General features: G+C 34.3%; 10 protein-coding genes across 10 annotated transcripts; 7 read left to right on the forward strand and 3 right to left on the reverse strand.

Annotated features, from left to right (window-relative positions):
• Window positions 1–1,355: 1,355 nt before the first annotated feature.
• IME2 (protein kinase IME2) lies at window positions 1,356–3,575 on the forward strand (the record flags this gene model as incomplete). The annotated part of the gene is made up of 1 exon (XM_071054710.1): window positions 1,356–3,575. The coding sequence occupies one exon, from the start codon at window positions 1,356–1,358 to the stop codon at window positions 3,573–3,575; it is 2,220 nt and encodes a 739-aa protein (XP_070909403.1).
• Window positions 3,576–4,919: 1,344 nt separating this feature from the next.
• Window positions 4,920–5,990, forward strand: SET4 (Set4p; the record flags this gene model as incomplete). Its single annotated transcript, XM_071054711.1, has 1 exon — window positions 4,920–5,990. One exon carries the CDS (start codon window positions 4,920–4,922, stop codon window positions 5,988–5,990), a length of 1,071 nt encoding a protein of 356 aa, XP_070909404.1.
• An 850-nt stretch (window positions 5,991–6,840) lies between these two features.
• On the forward strand, window positions 6,841–7,275 carry PAM16 (import motor complex subunit PAM16; the record flags this gene model as incomplete). Its single annotated transcript, XM_071054712.1, has 1 exon — window positions 6,841–7,275. The coding sequence occupies one exon, from the start codon at window positions 6,841–6,843 to the stop codon at window positions 7,273–7,275; it is 435 nt and encodes a 144-aa protein (XP_070909405.1).
• A 198-nt stretch (window positions 7,276–7,473) lies between these two features.
• Window positions 7,474–8,157, reverse strand: VPS60 (Vps60p; the record flags this gene model as incomplete). The annotated part of the gene is made up of 1 exon (XM_071054713.1): window positions 7,474–8,157. One exon carries the CDS (start codon window positions 8,155–8,157, stop codon window positions 7,474–7,476), a length of 684 nt encoding a protein of 227 aa, XP_070909406.1.
• A 249-nt stretch (window positions 8,158–8,406) lies between these two features.
• Window positions 8,407–10,053, reverse strand: PAC11 (dynein intermediate chain; the record flags this gene model as incomplete). Its single annotated transcript, XM_071054714.1, has 1 exon — window positions 8,407–10,053. One exon carries the CDS (start codon window positions 10,051–10,053, stop codon window positions 8,407–8,409), a length of 1,647 nt encoding a protein of 548 aa, XP_070909407.1.
• Window positions 10,054–10,437: 384 nt separating this feature from the next.
• On the forward strand, window positions 10,438–11,385 carry SLD5 (DNA replication protein SLD5; the record flags this gene model as incomplete). The annotated part of the gene is made up of 1 exon (XM_071054715.1): window positions 10,438–11,385. The coding sequence occupies one exon, from the start codon at window positions 10,438–10,440 to the stop codon at window positions 11,383–11,385; it is 948 nt and encodes a 315-aa protein (XP_070909408.1).
• Window positions 11,386–11,669: 284 nt separating this feature from the next.
• PKH1 (serine/threonine protein kinase PKH1) lies at window positions 11,670–14,732 on the reverse strand (the record flags this gene model as incomplete). Its single annotated transcript, XM_071054716.1, has 1 exon — window positions 11,670–14,732. The coding sequence occupies one exon, from the start codon at window positions 14,730–14,732 to the stop codon at window positions 11,670–11,672; it is 3,063 nt and encodes a 1,020-aa protein (XP_070909409.1).
• Window positions 14,733–15,829: 1,097 nt separating this feature from the next.
• Window positions 15,830–16,762, forward strand: IZH1 (PAQR-type receptor; the record flags this gene model as incomplete). The annotated part of the gene is made up of 1 exon (XM_071054717.1): window positions 15,830–16,762. The coding sequence occupies one exon, from the start codon at window positions 15,830–15,832 to the stop codon at window positions 16,760–16,762; it is 933 nt and encodes a 310-aa protein (XP_070909410.1).
• A 621-nt stretch (window positions 16,763–17,383) lies between these two features.
• On the forward strand, window positions 17,384–17,734 carry MZM1 (Mzm1p; the record flags this gene model as incomplete). The annotated part of the gene is made up of 1 exon (XM_071054718.1): window positions 17,384–17,734. One exon carries the CDS (start codon window positions 17,384–17,386, stop codon window positions 17,732–17,734), a length of 351 nt encoding a protein of 116 aa, XP_070909411.1.
• A 410-nt stretch (window positions 17,735–18,144) lies between these two features.
• On the forward strand, window positions 18,145–19,080 carry RSM28 (mitochondrial 37S ribosomal protein mS46 RSM28; the record flags this gene model as incomplete). The annotated part of the gene is made up of 1 exon (XM_071054719.1): window positions 18,145–19,080. The coding sequence occupies one exon, from the start codon at window positions 18,145–18,147 to the stop codon at window positions 19,078–19,080; it is 936 nt and encodes a 311-aa protein (XP_070909412.1).
• Between the last annotated feature and the right edge of the window lie 218 nt (window positions 19,081–19,298).

Raw genomic sequence — 19,298 nt, forward strand, 5'->3', positions numbered from 1 at the left:
TTGATTTTAAAGATATATTTATCTTAAATTTTACTGCAAAATCGACTTTTTTCAGAAAAATTACAGTAGCAGTAGAATGACGTAAAAGTGCAAGTTCCGGGCTAATATGACATTACATTCCTTTATATTTTATGTTGATGTACAGGTTTTTCTATAAAATCTGGCAGAAACACCGTACACCACCAAAAAATGAGAAATATAATTGCTTTTTTTTTCTTTCTTTTCTTTAAGATTCAGCTAAAAACTTGACGCGGCGTCGCCTTCCCTAATAAATAGTGGCAGTTAATAAAAAAATTGAACTGTCAATATTGTTGTTGGACACCTAGTAACGGTATGATAAGATACAACAAAATTGTAGAAGGAGAGAAAAAGGAACGAAGAACAAAGTTGAGATTTTAATAATTGATATCTCTATAAAAAGGCGGAGTTTTTACAGTACAAAGCTATTCTTTCTTTTTATAGTGGCGTTCAATGATCTTGTTCTTCTTTCTTTTTATTTTATAATTTTATATTTTTGATTCACTTCTCATTAAGGGAAACTGACTAAAACAAAGAAAAACAATTCAATTTTGGGGGTCCGACAGCTAAAAAAAGTATTTGTGAGAACAGCACCAATATAGAAACTGAGATAGTCTTACATCTGTTCGAGTGTAGATCTCTTTTTAATATCCATATCTAATTTCAATAGTATGTTAGTTAAATGAAAAGTACGAAAAGTCTCGAAATATCTCTGATATAAATTTACTAATAATATCTTCTTAAGTTGCAGTGACATGTGATATTGAATGTGTAAAGACCCACTGTACAAATCCTCTTTAATGATAGTTTCTCAACACTATATAAGCCAATTTATGGGACTTGGTACCAAAACGTAAAATTGTTTACGAACATCTTGTGAATAATAACACTAATCTTGGAAACACGAAAATACATTTTTTTTCGCGTTCAGCAATCATGGATAATTCAGTAAAGGACCAATATTATTACCCGGATGAATAGCTAGTACAAACACCAGTCACGTGATCAATATGTTTTTTGTGGGCGGTCTGTTTTTCCTGTTTGGACATGGACGAGATCTCAGCGGCTAAATTATTAACACTTCAACAAAAATAAGAGATTTTGTACCATAAAGTTATGCGTTGATAGACATTTCTACATAAAAATCGTGGGAATATAAAGAAATAGTATCCAGAAATAGTTCTGTTATAAGTGAAATTTTACAAAAAACGAAACAAAATAATTTGGCAACTTACAAAGCGGTAATATAAAAAATTAAAGAAAAATATATACCTTTTAATATTTCAACTACAAAGAGGCATTAGTAAAATAAGATGTTTTTAAACAGATTTTGTAAAATGAATAATGGTAATATTGCCAATGGTAATGAAAGTTTACAATCGTTAACTAAGGATGATAATGAAGTAGAAAAAGAAGTCATAACCCCGCCTCCTGACTTAAAACACCCACCAAGTATTATTCCTCTTAAATCATTACAAGAAAACTACGAGATTTTGGAAGAATTAGGGAACGGGTCGTTTGGAAGCGTAACCTTAGTTAAATTTAAGGCGAATCCATGTGAGAATAATAAAGATTTACACAAAAAATCTCTCACAATGATGGATCCGAAATATAACAACCAACCTGAAAGGATTTCAAGTTCAAGAAAACAAGGATTGGTGGCTATCAAAACAATGTTAACTAGATTACCAACACTGAATGACTATACAAGGGTACGAGAGATAAAGTTCATTCTTGCTATACCAGCTAGCAACTTCCTTATCCAGGTTTTTGATATATTCATTGACACCGAAAGATACCATCTCAATATTGTTATGGAATACATGGAACAAAACTTATACCAAATGATGAAACGTAGAAATAAAAGAGTTTTTTCAATTCCCTCTCTCAAGTCAATATTAGCACAAGTTTTATCAGGTTTAAGACATATACATAATCAGAATTTCTTTCATAGGGACCTAAAACCAGAGAATATATTAATTACTCCTAGTACAAGATATTTTGATAAAAAATGGTTGAATGAGGGAAATTATCCTGATAATTACGTTGTGAAATTGGCGGACTTCGGTCTAGCAAGACATGTCGAGAATAAAAATCCGTATACAGCCTATGTATCCACTAGATGGTATAGATCACCAGAAATTTTATTGAGAAGTGGATATTATTCCAAGCCACTGGATATCTGGGCATTTGGATGTGTTGCGGTTGAAGTGACAGTATTCAAACCTTTATTCCCTGGAGCTAATGAAATTGATCAAATCTGGAAAATATTAGAAGTTTTAGGTACTCCACATCATATTGAAAACGTAATGCCTAGAAATCACATACCTCAAGGAGGTTTATGGGAGGTTTCAAAGACGTACGCTGAAAAATTAAACCTAAAATTTCCCTTCGTCACCGGAAGCCCATTGGAAAATATAATACCGAGTTCACAGCTGTCAGATTTATTAGATGTTATCAAAATGTGTTTACGGTGGGACCCCAATGACAGAGCACCAATAAGTAAATTATGCTCAATGCCATTTTTCCGCGACACAGTAGCTGATCAATTAATCTATGAAAAAGAAAACAAGGATGAAAATCCACATTTCTTGAAGAGTATAGCAGAACAAGCACTTCTATTTGCAGGTATTCATTCTAATAATAAATTTATCAACATAAATCGAAACATTAAACTTCGAGAAGATAACGAGGACGATGAAAATGCAGCATTCGTCTGTGGTAATGAAAGTAATATATGTGCATCGCAAAGTCTATCCAAGAATCAATTATTAAGATATAATAATGACAGCAAACCGTACTCTTCTAATTCATTCAATAATAAAAAGCTGGCGGATAAAAGTAGGTCACAATCATCATATAATATTATTAATAACGTATCTTCGAACTCAAATAAACGTCAAAAACTGAATATTGACTCTAGGCTATCTTTGAATGAGTTTTTGCTAAGGAATTGTATTGTTGACTATACCTCAGAATGTCATTCTTTCTCTAAAAATCAAACATTTGTGCACAGGAAGATGACAAACAGCGCAAATGCTTTTGATAGCACTTTTATTCATGGAATATCGAATTGGGAGGGGGTTAAACAAAAAGATCTCAAATCTGAAATCCAGAATGAACTTTATGGAATTATGCATCCTAAGTCTAATGATATCAGATCAAAAATTCTAGATATAATGCATGAAGAAATAGACAATGGTTATAATTACAATGGAATCAAATTACACGATATAGCTAGGGAACAAGCATCAGATAATGCTACAGATCATTGCAATATTGACAATAGGCGTGAAATTGAAGAGCTTGCGCCGTCAGTAAATCACTTACTCGATAATATGTCTCTCGACGAATTCTCGATGGAGATTGACAGTTACGCTACTCATAGTGCGCCATTTTTGAATGTTCCGATTACTAATCAATATCTAACTAACGGTCAAAGAGTTGCAGGATATGACAATAGGGCTGATATTAACTTAAGTGAAGAAGCGAATATCTCTCCTAATATTTATTCCATCGAGAGCTCCTACCACGTAGTCGGCAATGTCACATTTTAACGGTATGCCAAGCTTTTGTATACGTTTTTGATAGATGGCAAAACCTGCAGTCTATGTTATAAAAAGGTAGTAACTATCGTGATATTAAGGCATTGTACCAAATTTTGCGATAGGACCGAGCCGTTAAAATTGAGGAAAAGAAACAAAGAAAACGAGATATTTAAACGAATATGTAAACGAGGAACAATGAACTAAAAACCGTATGTACAAAAACATCCGTATACTATCGATATTTGTAGTAACAATGTTAGTAGGGACCAGACTGTGGTGGGACCTAGTCGGGTACTGTATACTAATGGCGATATATTTCTTCCAATTGCATTCATTGTTTACTCTGTCCTAAGAAAGTAAGGTGGAACTACACTCCACTCAAACGTAAATTATATCGTAAGCCCTGTTCTTTTCATTTTAAATATACTATCTTTTCTTAGCCCGCACAAATTCATACTTTATGCTGCAAGATTTTCCCACAATGGGGGCACCCAGGTTTTTTACGAGAGTCCCTCGTAAAGATTTTCGATTATGATCCTAATTTTATACTCAACATTTCTTTTTTATTCTTTTCATCTGAACTCAATTCTATAAATTCAACATACTATTTTTGAAGAAAATTTTCACAGTGTACGGGCCGCAGCAAAATCTCAGAAGTTTTCAAATCTTTACCCAAAATGTGTACTGATAACATTAATGTTGTCCGAAATAAGAGAAATTTTATGCCTAATAAAATACTTTACGGTCGTATCGCATTTCATATACAGACGCATCTGGTTCAGAGATACTTGCCTTTTGAGTAATATTTTCCATTCTTAGTCTCATTTTGAATTCTATGAAAAAATGCAAATATACAATCAATTAAATCCACAAAAATCCGAAATATTCTTCAAGTCTCGTTCAGGAACTGTTGAATCATTAAGAAGCGGCCTGAATATATCTTAGTAAGGCACTACAACTTTATTGAATTATAAAAAACAACAAGTGTATATATAAATCTTCATTATACACATTTGTTTATTGCCCTCCGTATTTGCTAATTTTCCTTCCTACTTGAGGAATATTAAAATTTGGCTCAAATTTACCACTAAATTATTCGCAATTTTCGATTATAAAAAGACCAGTTCCAATTGAAAGAATAGCTCAAAATATCATAATTCATTCAAGAAAAGAACTGTCGGCAACCCCTCCTTCCAATAAATATATTCTTCAAGCATATTCTTTAAAATTCTATTATTAGTATTCCCAACTACTACACGTGCAAGCGACATAATAAGAAGTTGAACCGTAATTGTAACATATTGTGTGGTTATTCAAACATTACTATTATAATATTAAAAATAAACTTTACGCATGACAAACTCCACTCCCATCCCAGAGAAACCGAAATCAAGTAATATTATTAATGATAAGTTCAAAATAACTAAGAAAAGACGCCGGAGTTCTGTTACAGGCAATGCCAATCGTTCTGGTATTGCAGCAGCTGTTGCCTTAGCTAAGGCTGCTACAGTTCCTTTCCCACTAAAAAGAAATTCAGTATCTTCTTCATGCTCAACTAGCCCCCCAGCTGAAATGGGTAAACTTGACTCATCCCCCTCGACTATAATGCATTCACCCATAAACGAGTTGATTGAACCAGGGGAAAAATCAATCAAACTGCCTCTTAAAGCACCACCAAATGAATATAGAGATAAATATATTCAAACCTTTATCGAATCTCATCACGATGACGACTGTGTTCTTACTGTTCCTGAAGAATCCATGATAAACTTCTTACCCCTTTCTCTTAAACCACTTCGCAGTAAAAACATTCAAGATTTCGGTGTTTTCATAGATGTCAACTGTGGGAAAAGCGCATACATTCAGGAATATTCAGGAATGATTGATTTTATTAAACAATATACTAATAATCCCGACAACAAATACGAAATACTAGGCAGTCCGACGAGAAATGTCCTATTTCATCCTAAATGGCCAATTTTTATAGATGCAAATGGAACCTCTGGGGACAATAACGTTTTAGAGCACTTGAGATGTAGTTGCACACCTAATGTTGAGCTTGTAACAATAAGGACTTTAGAAAGTAAACCAAAAATAAAATTTGTATTAAGAGCTCTTCGAAATATCCAATCCGGAGAAGAACTACATATAGCTTGGCAGTGGGATATCAACCATCCAATGTGGCATGTAATCCAAGACCTCCAGGATTTTAGCTCGCTAGCTAGCAAAGATAAATGTCGTGTGAGTAGGGCCGCCGAGGCTCTAATATTGAGTAATCAATGCGCGTGTGATGACGTTCACGAATGCAAACTTAGAAAGGTACAAAAGGCGTCCAGAGAGTATATCAATAGTCTGAGTACTGTAATGCAAAATAAAATTCAAGAGAATCTGGATGCCGGTAATTTGTTAACGAAGCCTTGTTAAGTACTAGATATTATTTACGGTTATGAGTATGAATTTTTTTATTAGTTTTTTTTTTGTCCCCCCCCCCTTCATGTCACTTATTATTCAATTATAGAATAGGATATCTGACCAGCTTTTATCTTTTCGTTAGGAAATATGCCATAAAAACACTAATAATATTTTCCCTACAATTTTTGATAATATCTCTTCCAATTGTTTATATCGTTTCCTGATTAATGAAATACATGGCCAGTCATTTCTTGATATAATTCAACAAATGTTTTATCATAGCATTAAATTTACTATTCTTCTATATTATTATATTGGAGCCGCTGAAAAAATGAGCTGAACCATAATACGTTGGATACCTACCATCCTTACCTTCTATATTGTTTTTTCAGTTATATTAATCAATATTATATATAAATGTTATATACATGACATATAAATATTATATGCTAGTAACTACTTGCCAATGCCTATGAAAATACAATCAGACCACAGGACCAATATCTCCCTCTATAATTCCAATACCTAATTATTTAGTTATAATTCAAATAATTTATAATAAGTACTTCCATATATACAGAACCAAACAATAACATACTTTATCATCTTCTACGGTGAAAATTTATATCGAAGGGGAAAAGTGTGACAGAGAATTTCAATCTTTCTATGTCGCCAGCTGGCGGTGGTGATCATCGCAATAGCGTTAAAATATTATGATCCTTTGTTAAATAATTGGTTTACGTCTTCTTAAAACACAGCTCGTTATCTATCTTAGCATCTATATATCCTTATCCTTCATTTACTGATAAGGTCAACAGCTTTAGCCTTATTTGGACTACTCTTTTTTTGTTTTATTTTGAATATGGCTCACAGGGCAGTGGTAAAAATAGTAATAACAGGTACTAGAGTACTTGGTCATGCGTTTGCTGAAGCATATAGACAAGCTGCAGCTCAATCCGCTGCTAAACAGGGGGCTACCTCAGTAGGCCGTAATAAGAGTGGTAGAGGTAGAGCTGAATACGGTGGTATCACTCTGGATGAGAGTTGCAAAATTCTGAATCTAGATCCTATAAAAGATTTAAACCCTGACAAGATCAACCAACGATTTGATTACTTATTTAATATAAATGATAAAGAGAAGGGGGGAAGCTTCTATCTACAAAGTAAGATATACCGTGCCTCAGAGAGGTTAAAGTGGGAGCTTTCACAGAATGAAAAAGAAGTAGCAGAGACAGATGGGGCGAAAGATCCAAACGACAACATAACTACACCTCCGCCACCGCCCCCATCATCATGATATCAATGACCTATAAACGCTTTGGTGCTTAGACCTTACTAGCGAATACCATTAGTCAGTTTATTTATCATTACTGCTAATGCCTTTTTTCATGTACATATAAATATGTAAAATACAAACCCAATCGTTAATATAATTCATTTCGTTTATATTTTAAGATCATAGATTACTGAATTAAAATCATTAGCTCTTTGGTATTTACTGTGCGCTTTCAAGAGCTTGTTCCGCACCTGTTTCTTCGTCAATGAATTTCGGCACAGTACCTGATAAATAGGAAGGTATCTCATTAGCATTCCCAACATCTAGTTCAGCATCCATCATGGCTGTTAAATCTTCTTCAGCTAAAGCTTCAAGCTCTGCATCCAATTCACCTTCATCAATGTCTTCGATATCATTTCCTACAAAATTTGTGGCCAATACTTGCTGTAATTCTTCACCCTGATCTATCAGATCCATCATCTCATCTTGCATGTCTTGAAGTTTATCTATATCAATTTTACCATATTGTGCTTTTAGTGCCTTATTTGTAGATTTCAGTGCATTAACCGTAACCATGGTATTTTTCAAATTATCACTAGTCATTTGTGCTTGAGTCATAGACCAGGACTGTGCATCAATGGATTCACGCATCTGTTCTAATTGTTTCCTTTTATTCAACAATTTCAAGGCCTGTGCTCTAAGTGGTTTCTTCCCCACCGAGCTCTTCATAGCTGCCATCTTCTTCTGAATAGCCTGCAGCTGAAAATTTATTTGAGCTATCTGTGTATCAAGCGTTGATAGTCTATGTTGTAGCCCTTGCTGGGCCTGGTCCATTGCTTGACTAGATTCTTGGAGAACCTGATCATGACTTTTCTTATTTCCGTAGCCAAAAATTCTATTCATCTTTTATATCAATCTTCCCTTTTCTTGCAATATATTGGTCTATATATCTACCAGATATTAATGATTTTAGTGTACAGACTGTCTTGATCACCTTTTATGCTATAACTAGATTTTAGTACACATCCTTCCCCTTCCCTCTATAAAACTGAAAAGGACAATTTTATACCAATATCGTCAAGTGTGATTTACGTCAATACATCCATAAGTTATTGAAGAGTTTACTAAATTGTCCTATTACCGGGCCTGCATTTATAATTTCACAACAATGATATTATCAGATGCAGTTCCCAGATATATATTTACTTGTTCTTCATCTGTCAAATTATAGTGGAATGTAGTAAATTGTGTTCCGTCCTCACAAGGAAAGTTTTTATGCAAATTCAATCTCGCAATTGGCCCGATAATATCAAGTTTATATAAATTGCAAGACTTCCAGGTTAAAGTAGCAACATAAATAGTGTTCTTGTACTTTATCCATTCTGCCTTTAATATGGGGTATTCTTCAGATTTACTAATGAGAAGATTATTTGTTAGAGTGTCCCATACGCAAGCCTTTTTATCCAAGGAGGCAGAAAGCAACAGTAGCGATATATCTGTTACATCTTTTGTTGAGAGATGCAAAAATGATAAAGATGTGACATGAGATGAATGAAATAGCTCGTTCTCAATGTTTATAGCACGTGTTGGTATGAATCCGTTATTATCTAAGGCAACTCTGATTTTATTCTGATTTACTTGGTCCATAATTAACTTATAAATTGCGCCATCTTCTGAACCGACAAATAAAGTGTTGTCCTCTCCAGGAGGAAAGGCTACTGCAGTTACCCCAATTTCGTCAAACAATGTTACTTTATTCATATGTCGCAGGAATAGTTTTTCAAACATGGTACTTGATTTTACATCGATTAGATTGTCATCATCACCATCTTCTAGTAATATTTTCAGAACATCGCTCCTCTTAGGGGGGATAATATTCCCTTGTAACAAATAAGCACCTCTTGCTGTTATTTGATAATCCTGATCTAATGTGACCGTATTTATTTTATTATACACCCCATCGACACTAATAGTTATGAATCTCTCATTTCCAATGGCAGTGCCAGGTAGCTCTGCAATTGAATATATTGGAGCGTGATGGTATATCTTTGTAACAATATTATGCTTCCATGTTTTTCTTTTTGTTATCAAGTTAAGAGTTTCCTTAAATTCACAAAGGATGATCCTCCCATTACTGGTACTTACAACAACAGTGTATACTTTAGTCTCAACTTGCTTCCTTAAAAATTTCCCTCGAACTATCTCCTGTCCATCAAACTGTATACATTTAATAACAGATTTGGATGGTTTGTTATAGAGATATAATAAACTGTTAATCGCTGATCTTGGGCCACTTTTTACAGTTGTTTCCAGGCGATATATCACTAGAACTTGATCTCTTAACTCGTCAATTGCTATACAGCAAATTTTGGAATTGATATCAGACGTATGGTGGAATTGCCAACGATCTACAACGTTTTGTATCATAACACCCTCAGGCCGTTCTAATTTTGATAATAGCTCACTATTTTCAAGCTCAGAAAACGTAGTGCTCTTTGCAATTGATACAGGTCCAGGCTTTATCCGTACCAGTTCATAAGGGTTGGCGCCATTTTCCTGCATTTCAGTATTCAACCCAACATCAACCATTAGTATTTCTTCAGTTTGCACACCATGGTCACGTAATTCTAGTGTTTTTTCAGAGTCCACTTCTTGGACAGGGCTTACCTCACCTTGAATAACATTACTCTCCGGTTCTTCTGCACCATGAATATCATCAAAATCTCGTTCTAATTTTGCAGTTTCTTGGCGTAGTTTCTCTAATTGAAGTCGTTTTTGTTTCAGAACAGTAGATTCCATAAAACAAGTTAGCGTAATGCTATGTACCAGAGACTCGTAGTAACGAAAGAAAGAATCATTGATGATATACAAAAACGATATCAACTTCTATCTATTTAATCACCGGAATCTTTTCGTGATCTACTTAAATTTTCAAAACCTTCAGTTTTTTTGAAAAAAAAAAATAAATATAAAACTAATAATGTGAAAATATCATAACCATATTAATGAATTATTTAAAGAATATCAACTGGACCAGGATACATATCTGTTAATCGAGGTGATAATCAAACTTATCTATCCTCAATTGTTACAATTGTTCTAAGTCGAAAAGAAAGCCAGTTCAAGCATCTAATATTGGTGAAACTGGACAATTAGAGAATATCAAAAAAAAAAAGAAAAGTAATGGATATTGATATTGATGATATTCTAGCCGAATTGGACAGAGATACTACAGCAGTTGCAAGCAGCAGTGGACAGCATTTCCCATCTAGTGGACCTATTGATGCAAACAGCAGTTTACAGCATGATGCTACACAGACCACAATGCAGAATTCGTATGCTACTGATCACCAAAAACATAGAGATATCATAAAACCGGAGGAAGACTATAGGAGATTGGTGAATCACTGGAGGAATGAAAGATGTGCCCCAGAACTTCTGCCCTTTCCAAGTTTATTAATGACGAGGATGCTAAGGAGAATACAGGAACAAATGGAACATATTGAAAATATTTCAATGGGATTCTTAGAACAAGAAGTCATTGATGAAGAAGAAGAAGAAGATCATAACTTATCCAGGAAAGAGATGAAAAATAACGCGCTCAATAACGGGAAACTGCCGTTGTTATGCATGGAAGCAGAACTTGAAAGAGTGAAGTTTGTAATAAGGAGCTTTCTGCGATGTAGATTACACAAGATAGACAAATACAGTCTCTATTTGAGACAAATTGGTAACGATGGTGTCGGATTTGTATCACTAGACACTCTAATGTCCAAACAAGAATTACAATACCATGAGAGACATTCTATTATCCTGCTGAAATTGTTCAACAACACAATCCTAAAACATATGCCCCCCGAATTGCAGGCTATCAATGATACAGAAGGAAGTGTAAGCATGATCGAAGAACCTAACTGGAAAAAATTTATTTTCATATACGTCAATGGTCCAGAAGATGGAAATCTAGGAGGTGATCCATTATTGGAATTGGGCGAGGATGGAAAACATTTTTATACCGTAACTATTCCGGAATTTGATGAAGTTGTAGAATTAACCATAGGAAGCATCTATGTTATGAGATATGATATTATAAAGAACTTGTTAGAAGATAATAAGGTTATGTTAATTTGAATTTATAGACAACTGGATATTATTGCATATCATAGCATATATATATATTTTTTATATAGTCTTAATTAAATTGTTTTCAATAAATTTAAGGACTGTATATAAAATCAAAGTAACTAAAATAAAAAATAGCACCGTTTAATTATTGAATTTATTGTATAACTAGGTTTTAAACCCATATTTTAATGTTTGAATTGTTAAATTTATAAATTAAATACGTATTTGAGTGCTTTTTTATGTCTTCCCTACAGTTATTAAATAAGAAATACTTAAGAATATTAGTAGATTTATCTATATCTAAGAAAACTTTCATTTTTGTTAGAGAAGTTACCTTGCATTGGAGTGTTTGTCCTAACACGTTCACCCGATCTTCTGATTCGCTGAGAAAGTCCTAAGCCCAGCATCTTGGTTGGTGGATCGTTAATATTGGGTAATCCGTTAATTAATTTATCTGATTTTGGCATTGGGGATGGAGGTTTCTTATTCCTCCTTTTTGAATTCACGAAACTGTTAAACATTCTAGTAGAGCTTGGATCAGTCTTCGTTTCAAAGTTTCTAGAGGCATGCGAAAGTTTTGGTGACATTCTATGGTATTTTTCCCTAGCTAATATTGGATTTGCCAGTCTAGCAGCCTGTAGCGCTTCAGTACCATTAGATGTCGTAACCATTTTTGTTGTCTTAGACGGTATGGAGGGTGGAGGAGGAGTATCTGGGTTTAGTTTTATGGATCTCTTAACTGCAGAGAAAACCAAAAGGATATCATTCTTACTACATCTTAAAATGAAAGTTAGAAATGGAGTAACAATTGATATAATACCAACATCATTCATTAATACAGTAGTACCAGAGCAGAATAAGTTAATACTGCAGATATTTGTGAAATCATTTTTATCATTGTTTTCCATCAATATTAATCCCCTACCATATGTTGTAACAATAAATGCGCAGGGGGATAAATACAAGCCAGGACTTTCGGCAGAGTCATCGGTATCATAAAAAACATTATCATCCTTAATACCTATTGTTTTCACAGTTCTAAGGGTCGACAAGTCTTGCTTAGTTTTCCAATAATAATCCTCTTCGGGATGTTCAATAGCCTGTTGCGTAGCTTCAAACTTTGTATCAGTGCTTGATATTTGCCCACTTCTGAACGACTGATCAACAATATGAGAATATAACAGATTTTTATTCTCATTGAAGTCATCGCTGTCCACTACCATTATATCACCAAGTACATTATTTAAGACATGTTCTTTTTGAATATCCATAAAATTTGATAACTGTATTGTTGAGAATCTCCTCTTGATGTCATTTCGTGTTTCGGAGTCATTGGTGTCTAAATTTTTGCCCTCATTTCTATAGTTTCGTGGTGGTAGTTCAGGTGCATCAAAATCATTGCTGTTACTCTTAGTCTGGTGATTCCTAGGCGATAGTACAGCGGATCTATCAGCAGTTTGAGGAGTTCTTGGTGTACCAACAGTAGGAGACTGGGGAGCAGTTTCTTTTGTGTCTATTTTCAGTCCTGTGACTTTAGGGTTATCATTTATCCTATTTTTATTGTCATATATTTTAGTGCTTAAATTCCTCTTAGTTGATTGCGACCTAGTTATTTTTTTTTTGCTGATATCTGGTAAACTTTCATTGGTTGACACATTTTTGGTTGTAGATGTACTGCTGTATTTTTCTATTGTAGGACTGAGTGGTGAAGGAGAATGAGTATGCTTTCCTGTACTGATTCCTTGTATATTATTTAGTTTATTACTGTAGTTTGTCTTTGAATTATTATTAGTCTTAGTATTAAAATTAGTCTTGGCAGTGTTATTGGATTTGACGTTGATATTATATGCTGCTGAAGCCATTTGAGGACTATTTCTAACAACAGGTGATGAAGGTGCAGATCTGCTTGATAAGTTTGGTGAACTAACACTGTTGCTCATATTAGTATGTTTTTGAATATAACTGATATTGTTCCCCTTGATAATGGTTTTGCCAATGTGCGCATTTGTATTCGGTGTTTGAGGAATAGCAATGGGCGGGAAAGGTTGCATCGCTTTGGCATTGATTCTATATGGTTTTACTTCTGGAGGTTCATCAGTCCAGACAGAATTGTCATCAAAGTTTTTGTTTTGGAAAAACTGATGTTTCTTGATTTGAGCTACTGCTAGCCTTCTTTCTGGTTGTCTGACTAGTATTTTCTTAACTAAATCTCTTATTATTGTTGGAAATCCTGCTGAGAATGCATATTGTACTTTCATAACTTTCTGGAAGGTCAAATATTCATTAGTGGCCTTGAACGGCGGTTTACCAGCAATCATTTGAAATAACAGACAACCAAAGGCCCAAACATCACATTTATAATCAGTGTAGTTATCTGAAAGGAGTTCTGGAGCTACATATTCTGCTGTTCCAACAAAAGAGTGGGATTTTGTTTTCAGGTCATAGGTATTCCCTTTATCTGTCTTATTCTTTTCTAGTATCTTTGCAGTACCGAAATCAGTTATTTTTACTTTCATATTTGCGTCAATCAGGATATTTTCAGGTTTTATGTCTCTATGGATAATCCCTCTGGCATGCAAGGAACCTATAGCATCTATAATCTGGGCGGAGTAGTAACATGTACAGTTTTCATCCAGTGTACCAAATTTCTTGATTAAGGACAAGAAGTCACCGTTAGGGGCATATTCAAGAAGGAAGTAAAGGTTAGACTCGTCCTGGAATGTAAAGCTGAGGTTGATAACCCCATTAACAGTTTTCAGCTTTTGTAATGCGTTTTTCTCTATGTTCACATACTTGACCTTTTTTTGTTTGATTAGATATTCTTTATTCAGCACTTTTACAGCATATGTCTTTGAATCAGATTTTGAGGTCGCTAGAAATACTTGTGAGTACGAACCATCTCCAAGCATCTCTCCAAACTTAAAGTCCTTAATACCCTTTTTGATTATGAGCTGCTTCTTAAATAACTCCGCATCCTTGACATCTCTATGCACAGTAACATTATCTCCCTTGTTTCCATCGGCACTATTCGCATTAGCATTGTCGTGGCCATCCTCCGTTTCATTCAGATTATCTTCGTCTGTAACATCTAAAACTTCATCATCACCGGTGGGCACGATGAAATGAGACGTATCTGTCAGCGCCTTCTCTCGAGTCGGTACCCGCATCAACTCCCCAGGACCAATCCCAGGCATAGAACCAGTCATACCTCCAGTGGTAGCCATCGAATTACTCCGAACTGATGATAAGGGAGATAAGGAAGAGTGGTGCGCACTCAATTTCGCCGTCAATTCCACCTCATCAATAGGCACCAGCGGTCTAATCCCAGGTTTACTATCATGCATAACAACCATTTTATTTTATTATTTTTTTTTTATATATATATATTTTTTTTTTATACTATTTTCTATGTTAATCGTTATTATTTGGTTATGATATTATCCTACTTTTAATCCCTGATCTTCCTTTTCCCTCCTGCTATTGAGAAATATAAGAACTACTTATTATTTCTTTTCCCTACTATATAATAATAATAATAATATATATATTTCTGCTTTATAACTTAAATTTTTAGATATACAAGAACTCTTTGTACGTTTTATTTGTATTTGTATTGGTACTTGTTACTTGAATTTAACTTTATAGAAAGGATTTGTATTTGTATATCATTTTTTTTTTTCTTCTCCCATCTCTTAGAAAAGTGCCCTATAATCATTCATTGAACTCCTATTTTATTCTACCTTTTGACCTTCACTTTTGTATGGGTACTGGGTAAATTGGTAAATTGGTAAATTGGTAAATTGGTAATGGGCAATGGGCAATGGGTAATAGGTAAATTGGGTAATTGGGAACATTCACCTACACCCCTTCGTCACACCTCTTCCTTTTTTCTTTTTTATTAGTTTTTTTTTTCTTTGGTCTCTAAATGATTATTGTCTTGAAATTGTCGCTATATTGCCCGTTAAAAACATATGTCGTAATGTCTTAATTATCTATCTCTTTAACTGTCATATCCTATTATATATTATATATTTCTTCTACTTGTCCTAACCTCTTTAAGAGAGAGAGAGACAGACAGAAAAGACAGAGATCAATGTAAAGAGCGTAGTACCAATAAAGAACGTAGTACCAATACAATAATAAGTACATATAGAGACCTATAGATTTCAATACATCAATACATCAGCACATCAATACAGTTTATTGAAAGCATATTGAAAGCATATTCAATAGCTCAATACTTTCAATAGCTCAACTAAACTCCGAAAGTCTCTCAACAAAAACAAGAAAAACACAGTTAAACCCGTAAGGCTTGCTTTTTTTTTGGCCCAGTGAAAAAAAAATCTTAAAAAAATATCAAAAATATATAAGAAGAGCTATATTTCTTATTTATAATCAAAGACTTGGAAATAAAAACCATACGGGGAACGGAACTATAAAAACATAACTTATGAAGATGTTGAGACAGAGGAAAGGTCGTACTGGTTCTGTTATTACTTTAGTTGATACTAAAGAGGAGCTTACATTACATACCCATGGGGACAAGTTGTTGTGGGATTACGATGAGTTGCCTGAGTGGCAGAAGGACAATGACAAGATACTGAAGGGGTATGTTAGGGAGACGAACTCCTTTAAACGGTGTCTGCACTCGTTGTTTTACCTGAACAACGAATCTGTGAATATATACACGCATTTGGTGCCGGCCGTTTTCTACATTTCGATGTCCGTGTACTTGGCCAACGTGTTTTTGATCCCAGTTTACCCATCGACCTCGAGGATAGACTACGTGATCATTAACGTGTTCTTCCTGGGTGCGTTCGCGTGCTTGCTATGCAGCAGTTGTTTCCATTGTTTGAAGCAGCACTCCGAGTCGCAGTGTAATATGTGGAGTAAAGTGGACTACTTGGGAATCATATGTTTGATCTCTTGCTCGACTGTTCCCATGATATACTATGGTTACTTCGACCACTTGTCAGAGTTTACCATCTACACTGGTATCACGCTGGCGTTAGCCTTCGGTTGTTCCGTATTCGTGTTGACCGACAAATTTAACACGACAGAGTACAGGCCTATTCGTGCATCGTTCTTCACTTTATTCGGATTCAGCGGTATTATCCCACTAGGTGCTGGTTTCTTAAAGTTCGGTGTCTCCGGTGTGTTACAAAGAATTAGTTTACCATTTATCGGTTTGGAGGCTTTCTTCTACATCACAGGTGCTATTATCTACGGTTTCAGATTTCCAGAAACTATGGCTCCAGGTAAATTTGACTTCTGTGGTAGCTCACACCAGATTTTCCATATCATGGTCGTATTGGGTTCAATTTGTCACTTAGTAGCCATGATGCAATCTTACCAACTAATACATTCAAACTTTTTGAGATAGACTCTTATTTTTTTTGCCATTTCTTAATTTTTATTTTGACCTTGATCTATTAGTCTTCATAACTCTATTACCTTTTTTTTATTTTCCCTGTTATTTTTATTACTTTATTCAGTTACATGTTCACTTCTGCATACTTTCATGCATTTTTTTTTTTTATCATTTTCTACCTTCTATTGAGGATTTCATTTTACATCATATGTATTTTACGGATTTCTGTTTTAATTGCCTTGCAATTAGAAATATAAACTCTTATTTATATTAATATTTTATTTTAAATATATATATTTTTTTTATCATTTTAGTTTTAATACTAAAACCTAAAATCTCTACTAAATCATACACAGCAATCAACATATTATCCCAGTTAGTATTTAAAAATAAGCGGTAAGTGTTTCTAATTTATATGTCGTAGTTTATACAATATTCTCTGGAATGGATCATTCTACGAAGCTTAACACACCTTTTTTTTTTTTTGGATGGGCCTTTTTGGTATTTTTTTAGTTCCCTTTCTAAAGTTAGTTTTGCAATTATTTAATATTTAAGTTTTACTGAGGAGTAATATAATTGTGTTTTAGTTAAAAGAAAGCAGAAGAATAGCATATATTTATTTTTTAATACCCAATGGTTCCTGAAGCTTTAAGGAAACAAGCGCTCCAGGCGTACAGACATGGTTTGAAAGCCACTAGAGTAGCATTTAACGGTGACAACAGGATGCTAGTTGCCGCAAGAGCTGAGATGAGGAAAGGAATGCAAAGCCCGGATGATACTAAACCAGTCGAGGACCAAATAAAACACCTGGAAGAAGTGGCTACTTTCCTTAGGAGGAACGTGGTTCAAGGTGAAAAAATTCCTGGCGAACAAGAAAGGTACCACCTAAATTTTCATAAAGAGATAGAATTAGGTGATAACGAATCAATCAAACAAAAGACAGAGTTTAAAGCTAGACCATTCAGGAAATGCAGTGACAAATAGATAAGGTAATAGAAATACAAACATTTCTTAACTAGATCTTGGAATTAAAATGATTGCTTTTAATGACGGGACGGAGCCTCATGAACATAGACCATGTGCAAACTCATAACTATACTTTGTAAATAATTCTTTGTAAACTACTCGGTTATATAACTTTAAATATAATTTTATTGATGTTCTCACGTGATTTAAAGACCGTTATGAACATTTTTTTTTGTCTAAAACCAAAGGCGTTCAACCCCCGGTAAAAAGGACTCAAATGATGAGGTGATGTTGATTTAGAATGATAGAGGAACTAATGGCATGGTAGAATTGTACTCTTATAGTTGATAATAAGTAAGGCCAATAGAAAATCATTATTTAGATTCAAGCGGAGGAAACTTGAACGAACTAGTGGAAGAAAAAAAAATATGGCATCCTTAATCCGTACAAGGGCTTATAGCAGTCAAGTAACTCATGACTTCATCAACAGCATTTTAGCTAGAGCACAGGAAGCTACCTCGAAGAATAAAGAAGTTATCAATGCTTCTAGACCTACAGGGAAATTTCAAAATCAAAGGGGTAAGAAGAATTTCAATCAAAACAGAGGTAATGGAAAAAGGATCCAGGTAAAGGATGAGAACAAGGCAACACCCCCACCTACCGGAGCTAGGACTAAGCAGCCACAGTTCAAGAAGGCCCAAGGTAATAAAAGCAATGGAGTAGTGGATAATGATATGCTGGATGTTTTATCAAAGGATACTAGTAAACTTAATAGTAGGAATGGATCTATTAATAGGAACAGGAATACCAGGACCCAAGGTAACAAGAAATCCCATATGATCAATTCTGTGAACGTAACTAAAAGAACTGCATCACCAAGAGAGGTTGCTTTAAGGAAACCTTCAGATTCAACTACATTTGAACCTTTTATCCCAACTCCAATGTCATTGTTCCCTTATTCTACGCCTATCTTTAACCTACCGGTGAATAACATCTTGAATGCCTCAATGAAAACCATGAAGGATTCAGCTGCTCAAAAAAGCTGTAACGTAGCTAGTTATAACGCTGCGAAGTCGGGTATCCTAGATAAAGAACGTTTTCTATCGACTACTAAGCTAGATATTGACTTAGATGTTTTGAAAACTACTATGCATGGTGAATATTTTATCTTGCCTATGATAATTGCTAAAGACTTTGATAAACTAACTAAGAAAGAAGATAAGAGAGCTGATCTACTCAAGAATTCTTTAGCTGTAAGATATGCATTAAATGCAAACAATATGCCTGAAGATAAGAAACAAATTCTTTATGAGGTATGCACTGGTTTGAAACCCGTTGTCGAACTATCTGAATTGAAAGTTTAACAATATATAACTTAGTTACAATATTAGTTAACCCTTCATATGTATATAATTATTTTCTGTAAATAGAGTACTCATTCTGATGTTATTTATATGGTTTCATTTCGATACAATTATTTTGAAATAAAGAAACTCATGTAATAGAAACATTATTAAGTCGAGATTAGATGCATTTGATAATAGACCCAATAAAAGCAATAAAAAACATCAACTAATGAATG

This window comes from Nakaseomyces bracarensis (genome assembly GCF_045282275.1).
Source record: "Nakaseomyces bracarensis strain CBM3 chromosome Unknown Scaff13_0, whole genome shotgun sequence".
NCBI lineage: Eukaryota > Fungi > Ascomycota > Saccharomycetes > Saccharomycetales > Saccharomycetaceae > Nakaseomyces > Nakaseomyces bracarensis.